Source organism: Schistocerca piceifrons, chromosome 3 (genome assembly GCF_021461385.2).
Source record: "Schistocerca piceifrons isolate TAMUIC-IGC-003096 chromosome 3, iqSchPice1.1, whole genome shotgun sequence".
Classification (NCBI taxonomy): Eukaryota; Metazoa; Arthropoda; class Insecta; order Orthoptera; family Acrididae; genus Schistocerca; species Schistocerca piceifrons.
In genome coordinates this window covers 289,975,854-289,988,240 of record NC_060140.1, presented here as the reverse complement: position 1 = coordinate 289,988,240, position 12,387 = coordinate 289,975,854, and the positions used below count along the sequence as shown (strand labels likewise).

The 12,387-nt window shown below is 46.0% G+C and overlaps 1 protein-coding gene across 1 annotated transcript in view; it reads left to right on the top strand.

Moving 5' to 3' along the window:
* Positions 1–446: 446 nt before the first annotated feature.
* Positions 447–12,387, top strand: part of LOC124788601 (facilitated trehalose transporter Tret1-2 homolog) — a 59,401-nt gene continuing 47,460 nt past the window's right edge. The window contains exons 1-2 of the mRNA XM_047255871.1: positions 447–561; positions 10,228–10,354. Coding sequence (XP_047111827.1) covers positions 447–561; positions 10,228–10,354 — 242 coding nt within the window. The remainder of the gene's footprint in view (positions 562–10,227; positions 10,355–12,387) is intronic.

Genomic DNA, 12,387 nt, shown 5'->3' with positions numbered 1-12,387 from the left:
ACCGACTAGAGGAGAGAAGTGGATGGTAGGACATGTGTTAACACAACTTCCACTTTACTAGACGGAGCTGTAGAGACTAAAAGTTTTACGGGAAGGCAGACAGTGTAATGCATCCAACAAATAATTGAGATAGTAGGACGGAAGTGCTACTCTATGATGACGAGTTTGGCACAGGAGAGGAACTCGTGGCGGGTCGCATCACACTGGTTTGACGACCGATAACAGAAGGGGGTGGTATTAAGTTACTCTGTAATCGGTTTTCAGAACACTAACTAGCAGATGAAAGACGTTTTGTTACCACCTGATTAACTTCTAATTATGACTGTGCAGACCAACTCTTCTGATGACGGCAGACTGTAATTTTGCGGTAGTGTATTCGAGACACGGAACCTGCAAATGAGAATGAGGCATGGGTTGTGTTACAGAGGGGTCAGACACAGTCGACGATGGCGGCGGAGACGGCAGCCGCAGCCCAGGAGCTGATGCTCGACGAGAATGTGGAGCCTCCAGCGGGCTCTGCGCCGGCCAAGACGTGGCCCCAGTACCTCGCCGCGCTCACCGGTGAGTATCTAGTATCCAGTACCCAGCACGGCTCAGCGTGGCCCTAGTACCTCGCCTCACACAAGATGAACGCTTAAAATACGGTTCCCTGCACTGCTCAGGGTAGCCCCAGTACCTGGTTGCACACACCGAAGTGTAGCCAGGTCCTAGTACCAATACGCAGCACCCAGTACCCAACATTGCTCTAGCCGATGAAGCGCTCGATTGCTGGGGCAGCTCTCACTAAGTGGAGCATACACCCAACTGGTCACCGATTTATGTTACCTTTTATACGACTATGGTGCATGTGGTAGTCACGAAGTTTTGATCATCACCCCGGAAAGATAAAGTTAAGTAATAAATGTTTTGTTTGTTTGCAGGTACATGAGATGCGTAGTGTGGCATATATTAAAATTCCGCGTCATAATTCCGTGGCATGCCGCTAGAGAGGTAAAAAACACTGTCGTGATTCTGCACTTTATTTTGCCAATGTTGTAATTGCAGCTGTATGGCTACCTTCGTGCATATTTACACACACTGCCTGATTAAAAGAGTGAAATACTCCGACGACATGCTTCGATGACACTGTAACTTCGTGTATAAGCGCACCAGTAGCGGGCATGTAAATGATTACAGTTTCAATTCTCTGTGATAGGTAGAATGCCCACCAGAGTCCATTCCTGTGGTCCGTGTTGTTTCCAGGCCCGGTAAGGCCTATAAATAGCATAAACGTCATATTTTGAGTGATCACCGTGAATGACGAGGAGATGCAAACTACTCGTGTGAGACGGTGTTATCAGCACCTGATTCTGAAAGCACGATTTGAGAGAGACCTCATTGTGGGTCTCTGTCTCCCTTCATGGACAAATAATGCAATATAGAGTTCTGTGTGAAATTTGATTGCGATAGTGCCCCGATGTTGGAAAGCATGGGAATGTGATGGGAGGCACATCTGTCGTGAAAGTTCCAGTCCAGCACGTCGGATCGCATATGGCAAGATCATCGTACTGTACACCAACAACGTTGTAACCAATTCACATCTGCATCTGCCATTCAAGAACAGGAAATGGACTCACCTTCAACATTCTGTCTCAGCCTTCATCATTGCTCGGAGAGCAGCAGCAGCCGCACTAGGCAGTTACCGTCCCAGGTACAGTGCAGGCTGCCATTAACATTGGAGTAATGCCATGCCGATGAATGGCACCGCGTTGTGTTCAACTATGCATTATAGTTATGCTGTACTGTGAGCGACTATTGTCACTGAGAATGGTGACAATATGTGAAGAGGTCCAATTCTTCCAATGTTTTGGAGAGACACAACGGTGTTACTCTTGACGTAACTGTATTGCTGCCATCAGGTATGACAACAGAGCATGGCTGGTAGTAATTGAAGGATCTCTCACGGCACAACGGTACGTCACGGACGTGCTGCGTCCCCATGTGTTACCTCACAAGCGACAGTATCGTTCTGTCATTTTTCAACAGGGCAATGCTCATCCGCACATGGCAACTGTCTTTATGAAATGTCCGCATCATGTTGAGGTACTCCAAAGGACACCAAGAAACACAGATCTGTTCCCGATGCAGCACGTGTGGACTTTAACTCCGTCTCAGTGTCAGTACCGAACACACGAAAGACCAGTTACGACGGTTGTGGGACAGCTTGTCTCATGAGAGGATACGATAGCTGTATGACACCCTTATCAGCTGAACCACTGTGTCCATCCAGGCCAGAGGGGTTGCGTCTACTGATAAGTGGGAAAATTCCTTGTAAATTTGACTGGATTTTGTAATCACCGCAACAGCAGATACCTTTTGAGCCCGTGAAGTGTTACATCGTTATTTCGCCCTCTTCTGCGTGCTTCATTTTCTTTCTGAGGCAACGTATGTTATAACCTGTTCTAGTACGATACGAATCTCAAGTGTGTCCGAGAAATCGAGCTGCAAGGTTTTACGAACGATCAGCAGCACCACATGAGAGCGCCAGCCATCTAACATCGGCATAGCTGTAACCGTCTCGAGCGCAATAAGAAATTTAGAACTACATTAGTGACGATAGCAGGAAAGGTCCAACAGTGGAATAATCACTACGTAAATGGCACCCAACCCAGTGCCTAATTAACTTCATCACCAACAATGAAGATGAGATGCGTCTTGTGTGTGTAAACACTATTAAGACTGAGCGTAATTAGAATTCCACGTTAAACTGTGTGGTTACCTCTACTACCCGAGACGAGAAAATTCCTAACACACGGCCAGAAAAAAAAAATTATTTCATTTACAGTGTATTCAAGATTTATTTTTGCAACACTGCGTATGGAATCATGAATAAATTACATTTGCAGATCAGTAGCACAAGAGGTTCTGAGCTATCAGGTATCGACCCATTCCCAAACACTCGTACTAGTATATGGTGTAGACTCAACGGGCGGCAATGCATGAATAGATTACATTTGCAGATTAGTAGCACAAGAGGTTCTGAGCTAACAGGTGTCGACCCATTCCCAAACACTCGTACTAGTATGTGGTGTAGACTCAACGGGCGGCAATGCAGGAATAGATTACGTTTGCAGATCAGTAGCACAAGAGGTTCTGAGCTATCAGGTATCGATCCATTCCCAAACACTTGTACTAGTATGTGGTGTAGCCTCAACGGGCGGCAATGCAAGCGCTGACTCTGGCATTCAATCGATAGTATAGATATACGTATCCTCCGATACGTTTTGCCACGCCTGCTCGACCTGTTCACGTATTTCCGTAAGAAATGTTGGTCGGCGAGTTGCACGAGTCACTTCTCGTCCCATCGAATCTTACAAGTCCGGAGATCGTTCTGACCAGGGAGGTTGCGGCGTGTCTTCCAGATCACGTTGAGTTAAGCGGGCAGTGTGTCGGCGAGCATTATCCTGTTGGAAAAAAGAAAGGGTCTAATAACATTCTGCACGTACCGAGCTCTGATTAGCATCCCCTCCAGAGACACCAAAGGTGAACGAGTGTTGTAGCCATAAGGCCTGGGGTGAGAGCAGTGTGTCTCGGACAAATATACTCTACGAGACAGCGCTAACCAGGTCTACGTTGTACGCGCAAACGACAGTTACTTCAGTGCAGGCAGGATCTGCTTTCATCGCTGAAGACCACTGCACACCATTCCACCTTCCAAATGATCCTCTGTCGGCACCTGTCACGCTGCACACTCCGTTGCTCTGGTGTGAGTGGAATATTGGTTAGGGGTTACGTGTCCGTTGCCCCATTGCTAAAAACCGGTTCGCAACAGTTCGTTTTGACACGTCTTGGCTCACAAGCCGTCTTATCTGTGCTGTGGTCGATGTACCACCTGCCACTACTGCCCTTACAATACGACGATCCGGGCAGCTGTAAGTGGTGCGTGGACGTCCAGAACCTCGTCTGCGGGTATGAGAATGTTCACATGACCACTGACACCAGCACTGTTGCACAACTGACGCTGCACGGAGTGGCCGCGCTGTTTGAGGCTCCATGACACGGATTGCGCGACCCCTGCCGCCGGAGGTTCGAGTCCTCCCTCGGGCATGGGTGTGTGTCTTGTTCCTAGTAGAAGTTAGTTTAAGTAGTGTTTAAGTCTAGAGACCGATGAGCTCAGCAGTTTGGTCCCTTAGGAACTCACAAACACACACACGCACACACACATACAACTGACGCAGCACTTCCAACGTGTGTCGCAGTTCTTCGAAAGGATCGTCCCGCCACTGGAAAGGCCACAATTTGGGACCCTTTCAGATTCGCTCATTTGGTTGTAGAAGCCACTAGTGTGTCTCCGTAGCATAGTTGGCTATTCCTTCACACGTTTGCATCACATCGAGCCTTCTGGTTGTGAACACTCCCTATTAGAGGGTAAACAGTGGAACTCAGGTAGCTATGCCACTACGGCCTATGCTATCTGATCGCGGGAGATGTTTAAACTATCATCAGTACATCTACTACCCCCCCCCCCCCCCCCCGCCCAAGTGACACAGTAGTAATTTTTTTCGGCAGTGTATATTATCACCTCCAAATGAACAAGGGTATGCATAGTAAGGGAGAGTGGTGCTTGGAGCAGCCTTCGGTTTGATGATCAAGCTAACGTTTATCTGAAGAATGATGTAGTCGTAAATTATAATAAAGAAAACGATTTCTGTTTGGAATCTTTTCTCTGGAGCTTGCCTTCCAACGTGTTCCATTTTACAGAGTAAGACATTCGATTCTGTCTGCAGCGAATGCCTTAGCGAACAAAGTGTGGGAAAAGTTGTCATACGAATGCGATTGCGACGGTTATCCAGAACAAGTTTATACACCACATCGTAATCCAGCTGGTTTAACCGAAGATTGCTGCTTACTGAATCTTGTAGTGGGAGCTTGCAGTATCTCTAGGCGCTTCATAAGAAGGTGCCTCAATCAAGCCTTTAATCTGGGCGTCTGATAAGGTGTTACATATTGTCCAATGTCGGTAGTGGATTCGTTCGTCAAGTATGAAGATGAGTAAAGCAGACCAGTGAGGTGTGATTTAATTTCAGGTTGTTATGAGTGCTGGAAGTCGGTAAGACCATCATACACGGCTAACACAGCACTTCATGTCCATTGATATAGAGGTGTCAATCCCGATTCCAAAATGGAAGCGTACTACCGCGACTCAGTACGTGCCTTCATTATACGTCAAATTAGTATGCAGATGGATGATTTAATCCAGTGGACCTTATATAAATGAATATCGTGTTCTAGCATGGATCTTGCACTGGCTTACTTGGCGGTCCAATTCAGATTGGGTTAAATCCCAAGTGACGGGTTATTTAACAGCAGTCAGACTGAGGATTTCTGACGTATGAGATGCTCTGTCTCTTAGGTGCTGCAGGTATTAAAACTAAACTAAACTCCGCACGAACAGGCCATGAAGGCCTAAAGTTACCTACCGGCCGCCGTGTCTTCCTCTGCCCAGAATCGTCACTGGATGCGGATACGGAGGGGCAGGTGGTTAGCACACCGATCTGCTGCCCGTATGTCAGTTTTCGAGACCGGAGCCGCTACTTCTCAGTCAAGTAGCTCCTCAGTTTGCCTCACAAGGGCTGAGTGCACTCCGCTTGCCAACAGCGCTCGGCAGACTGGATGGTCACCCATCCAAGTGCTAGCCCAGCCCGACAGCACTTAACTTCGGTGATCTGACGGGAACCGATGTTACCACTGCGGCAAGGGCGTTGGCGGGTTTCCCAAATGCCGCCAACTAAAGTATGTGCCGTGAGGGCCGAGACTTGGCGAAAATAGTCGCCGCTAGGACTATAATGCCCACTACATGTTGTTGACATGGATCGGCTTCGATAACAGAGGATTCTCACTGCAGATAGATGAGACATACTGCATTCGATCACGCGCCAATTTAGTGCTGAAACAAGGAAGAGTGGTGAGCATTTAAACGATCTCCAAGCTGTGAGATTCAGAAACCATCGTGCTGCATTTGTACCTCTGTTCACAGTACAGCACGGAGCACAGAGATTGGCATATGCGCGAGAACACCTGAGCTGATGTGTTGTGATACATGCTAGTAAGCATCGATGGAAGGATGTGAGAACGTCGAAAATCATATATGGCAGCAGGGGCCCGTTCAGGCTAGAGACGGGATAATTCTGCTGTAGTAGATGTTCACTATGGATGCAGGAAAATGATCCAATGGACTATCATATTTTTCCCTTTTCTGAACCACAGCGTACCTTAAGCGAGGCAAGCATCGCTCCCATTGAGAAACACACCATAACCATTACGGTGCTCTCGGGCCTCCATCACATTACTCATTTTCTTGCAGTACATTTGCATTCTGAATTACGCAAAGATAAAAGGTTTGTGGAACTTTGTTCTCTGAGAAGCCTTCAGTTAAAATTTTCATAAATATCCACATTCTTTGAAGTATTCTACAAATTTAGTAATCCCATTCACATGGTAAATTTTATTTTGGTGTAATTCCGTTCGTCTTACAGCACTTAATATCGTGTCCTTCTGAAATTAAGGGAGAGTTTATTTGCAGAGAAAGATTTATTAATTCTTTGATAAAAGTTGATAAAATTTCTTCTTGTTCTGTCGGTGTAATTGGATTAATTATAATACCTGTATCATTTGGAAAACGTACAAGGAGTGCTTCATGTTTATTAAGATATATGTTAAGTGGAAGGTCATTCACTTGTATATTGTTCATCATTACTCTACCGCCAAAACTGGGATGTTGTTGAAGGATATTTTCTCTGTCTTTTAGTAAAAGTGACCCGAGATTTCCTGTGGCTCGTTACAGAATAATTACCCTTTTGTCTAACGTACGCATGTCGATGCTTCTTCATGTTTAAAAACCTCCGAAAAGACATAGATGACGCTCAGACAAGCAAATGCCGAGGAATACCCCAAATGTGGATAACAAATGTTGAACGTGTGACGTCACCAGATAGCGTACCTCACCGCACGTGCAGCGGTTGAGTCTATCGCCCCTGATCATGCCAAGTCAAATATTCATGTCGGTGTCGCTCCGGGCTTACGTGCGTGACTTTAGCGCATGGGGCTCGGGATTCGAGTCTTGCGTCTGGCAGGCTGAATTTTTTTCCATTGTGCCCGACAGTTATGTGTTTACACTGAGTAGTAAGATTTATTATTTTACTGTCGGTCTCCTCGCCTCCGCTGGTTTATTGCAAAGTGCAGTACAACAAAAACCTACCATATTGTGTCACAATTGAATGAGTATAAAAAGTTGGACAAAGGCGAGGTACAGCGAGGACAGTAATTTTGTAACTTCTATGTTTACAACAGATCGCATTTACAACAGGTGTTCGAAATTTGCACCATTTGCTCGACTACAGTATTGCGTCTTTCAATTATCCCTTCACCACGCCACCTGTGACGCCATATGTTCAACATTTCTAGTCGATTTTTTGGGTACTCCCCGACATTTGCAACATCATACATCTTATATTAAATTATTTTTCTCAACATCAGCCATGTCGATTCGGGTGTTTATAAACGTTAATAAGAACCATGCTGTAGACTTTTCCAGACCGCACTACTGATGAAATATTCTCGAGCTTCCATTCAGGTAGCCGAGTTGAAATCCGTGACGTTTCTTCTTTGACAGAATATGAGCAGAGTGACACTCAACGAAATGTCCCGGGATTTCGGTGCAGGCACTCGGATGGAAGCCTGAGAATATTTCATCACAAACAGCGTTTCCTTTGCTTTCTCACCCTAATTTGTCATTGTATCTGTATTTCAGTGTAAATATCGGAACAATAGTGTAAATTTCCTTCTTGGAGCAAAACTACACAACAGTAGTTCCCACTTGTCTTCGTCCTAGCCGGCCGCTGTGGCCGAGCGGTTCTAGGCGCTTCAGTCCGGAACCGCGCTGCTGCTACGGTCGCAGGTTCGAATCCTGCCTCGGGCATGGATGTGTGTGATGTCCTAAGGTTAGTTAGGTTTAAGTAGTTCTAAGTCTAGGGGACTGATGGCCTCAGATGTTAAGTCGCAGAGTGCTTAGAGCCATTTGAACCATCTTCGTCCTAGAGCTTGTGTCCAGTTCTGCTCCATTCTGTCTCAGATTTGTTTTTCCGGCAGTGTCAGTTGTAGGTTGACACCGATACACAGCGGTCTGGGTGGGTTTACTGATGAAGAGTTGGCCGATATGCACCTCGTGCACGGGTTCACTGAATGCAGTGGAATAGTGACACAAAGTCTCAATGATCAACTGTTCCCTCACAGACGGCCACCACATCACGCTGTGTTTTGTCCTGGTACGTTTAATAGTTGCATATTACAGGTTTATCTTTGCTGTGAAGGATATTTCGCTTAAACAAAGATAATTCTGGGAAGATACCGAGTAAGTCATAATTGAATTATTGCTTCGTAACAGGCTACGGGGGACCACGGGCAGTTATTATCGAAATATTCAGACAATATCACTGATCAACCTCCTAAATTCTGTCGATGCAGTTCGAGTTCACCTGTACAGCTTTCAGTATCTTGGATCAAAGTCCTTTTATCCAAGTGCAAGCAAACCTAAAGGTCTTGTTTTAAAAAACGCTTTTTAATTTCGGTGTTGCGTAACGTAGAACTTGGGTTTGGTTACTTGAAATAATCGACCAAGCTAGATCTACACTACCGGCCATTAAAATTGCTACACCACGAAGATGACGTGCTACAGACGCGAAATTTAACCGACAGGAACAAGATACTGTGATATGCAAATGATTATCTTTTCTAAGCATTCACACAAGGTTGGCGCCGGTGGCGACACCTTCAACGTGCTGACATGAGGAAAGTTTCCAACCGATTTCTCATACACAAACAGCAGTTGACCGGCGTTGACTGATGAAACGTTGTTGTGATACCTCGTGTGAGGAGGAGAAATGCGTACCATCACTTTTTCGACTTTGATAAAGGTCGGATTGTAGCCTATCGCGATTGCGGTTTATCGTATCGCGACCTTGCTTCTCGCGTTGGTCGAGATCCAATGACTGTTTGCAGAATATGGAATCGGTGTGTTCAGGAGGGTAATACGGAACGCCGTGCTGGATCCCAACGGTGTCGTATCACTAGCAGTCGAGATGACAGGCATCTTATTCGCATGGCTGTAACGGATCGTGCAGCCACGTCTCGATCCCTGAGTCAACAGGTGGGGACGTTTACAAGACAACAACCATCTGCACGAACAGTTCGACGACGTTTGCAGCAGCATGGACTATCAGCTCGGAGACCATGGCTGCGGTTACCCTTGACGCTGCATCACAGACAGGAGCACTTGCGATGGTGTACTCAACGACGAACCTGGGTGCACGAATGGGAAAACGTCATTTTTTCGGATGAATCCAGGTTCTGTTTACAGCATCATGATGGTCGCATCCGTGTTTGGCGACATCGCGGTGAACGCACATTTGAAGCGTGTATTCGTCATCGCCATACTGACGTATCACCCGTCGTGATGGTATGGGGTGCCATTGGTTACACGTCTCGGTCACCTCTTGTTCGCACTGACGGCAATTTGAACAGTGGACGTTACATTTCAGTTGTGTTACGACCCGTGGCTCTATCCTTCATTCGATCCCTGTGAAACCCTACATTTCAGCAGGATAATGCACGACCTCATGTTGCAGGTCCTGTACGGGCCTTTCTGGATACAGAAAATGTTCGACTGCTGCACTGGCCAGCACATTCTCCAGATCTCTCACCAATTGAAAACGTCTGGTCAATAGTGGCCGAGCAACTGGCTCGTCACAATGCGCCAGTCACTACTCTTGATGAACTGCGGTATCGTGTTGAAGCTGCATGGGCAGCTGTACCTGTACACGCCATCCAAGCTCTGTTTGACTCAATGCCCAGGCGTATCAAGGCCGTTACTAAAGCCAGAGGTGGTTGTTCTGGGTCATGATTTCTCAGGATCTATGCACCCAAAGTTCTAGTATAATATATTTGTTCAATGAATACCCGTTTATCATCTGCATTTCTTCTTGGTGTAGCAATTTTAGTGGCCGGTAGTGTATATCCGTTCCAAAATTCTATACCACTGCCCGAAACATTTTCTTCCAATGTGTGATCAGTTTCATCTATATTCTTGTGCTCTTATTGGAACTTAAACCACTGTGATAATCACAACTGGCAAGCTGTACAATTTACAAGATGCGCCTAGCTGTTATCCACTCGCTGTCTGCCTTCCAACAGTGACGCTGAGTTCGCTGTCGGTGGGCACCGTTCTCTCGTGGACGTCTCCTGCCCTGATGGAGCTGCAGGACGTCAACGCCACGTCGGCGCCCTTCCACGTCACGCAGGATGAGGGTTCTTGGATCGGGTAGGTAATCCCACAGTTCACAGACAAAACAATGTAAACATCTAGAAGGAACGGTCCTTTGTATACCAAATACCCGGATACGTAAATTGATTAAAGGTGTACTCATCTTTGACGATTAGAGCATCCACGAGAGTGTATTAGTTTTTTCATCAAGTCTCTTGTTTCCAGGAGTGACGTGGTGCATAATAGCCATGAAATGCATCATTTGGTTATGGACCATTGTAAAGGGCCACCGATAATGCCGAGTACTTCCGTAGGACCACGTTAATAGTTCTTAAGAGAATTTTGAAGGGTCATCATTGTGGGTCAGCATGTGGTTAGCTCGTCCAATTGTGAGACTTGAGGGGCCTTAAGATGTGACAGTTGCACTGTGTGACTTAAGTGAGAACGTAAGATAACTTACATGTTCGTATACCGTATCACCATCCAGTGAACAGGCCGTCGTTAACAACACGACGCGCAGTGATACTTGTGAATCATTAAATGTTACGAATGGTGTCGTATCATTTGTAGCGATGAAACTCGGTTACGTCCTTCTTCTATCAGCTATCGTCTGCAAGAATGGCGATGCCGAAAGGAAAGTTCACATTCTGTCAATATTTTGCTGTTATAGCAACAGCCATTGTGAAGACAGCTATCACTTCATTTCAACTCCGACGATGACAGCGCAGACATCCTTCTCCCCATATGTTTGACCCCATGAGTCAATATACGTGTTCGGTCTTTCAACAGGACAACACTTGCCCTCATCCGCCTCATGTCTGCTAATTGCCTGTGTGATGTTGAGGTGTTTCCCTTTCCAGCAGGATCTGTCGATCTGTACCCAATAGAATTTGGTATGGCGCCAGATCGGACGTTAATTCCATCTCAGTGATATTATCCAGGATATCGAGGACCAGTTAGAACCATTGCTAACCAACGTACTTTAGTGGAGAATACATATGTATGACACAGTTCCCAACCAAAGAACGAGAAGCATCCTTGGCCAACAGGCTAGAACTTCTTGCTGGCTGGGCACCAGCAGTGTGCTCATACAGTCTGCTTCATTGTCCAGTTAACTGGAGTGTGTAATCAAGTAAACGAAACAGCATAACCTTTCAACACGTGAAGTTACATTTCCCATCCTCCTCTCCTTACATGTGATTAACCTTTTTTGTCATAATATATATACAAAATTACCATTTTCTTCCTTTATTTCTAGCCTAGTCAATCCTCCGAAGGGCGATCACGTAGCTTATACCGTGTATGCCTCGCTCACGTTTCTGTACCGCAGCAGGCGATAATGCCGTAATGACGTAATAGTATGTACAATGCAGAGCGAGTTGTAATCTACAGTGATGGACAGAGTCGCATAGATTAACAAAACATGCCGTTCTATATGTTGCCACAAGTGTGCTCGTGGAAATAAATGGTTTCAGTTCAAGGAAATCTCCACTGTATTTTGCTAATATTTACGCAAACCGTAGGGGAGCTGTTCTCTCGAAAAATGTCATTGTTTCTTCGTAACCTGGTCTATGCACTCACTTCGAAAGAGTACGATGTTTCTGAACTGATCCGCACTGTCTTCTAAAGCTATCAGAAGTGTGAGTTCAGAACAAATAGTCACCAGTCTCACGATCTTCTTACAGTGATAGTACATCTCACATGGCACACACGCACTGTAGCTTAGGTGGTTTTTGAATGCCAGTTTGAGGATTTTCTGGGCTTCATAGACTGCAAGTGTCCTATGTCAAATTATTCGTGTCGACTTCCCGTACATCGCCGCGATGTAATGACAATGAAGCAGTAATGACGGAAACAAAAGATTGGTTCAGAAGTGGAATGAAATTCAGGCTGAAGGAATATCACTGACAAGATTTGCTGATGGGGTTTAGAACAAGTCTCAACTCATCCGAAAGCTTTCTGAGTAAGCATATGTGCACATCTCAGTGCAACCCCCTGACGTCATACACTTGCAGCAAAGAGGGAGGGGTTGATGTGGGAGGGCTGCCACATGCGTGTGTGACCTTAGGGGACTGTGCTGAGATGTGTAC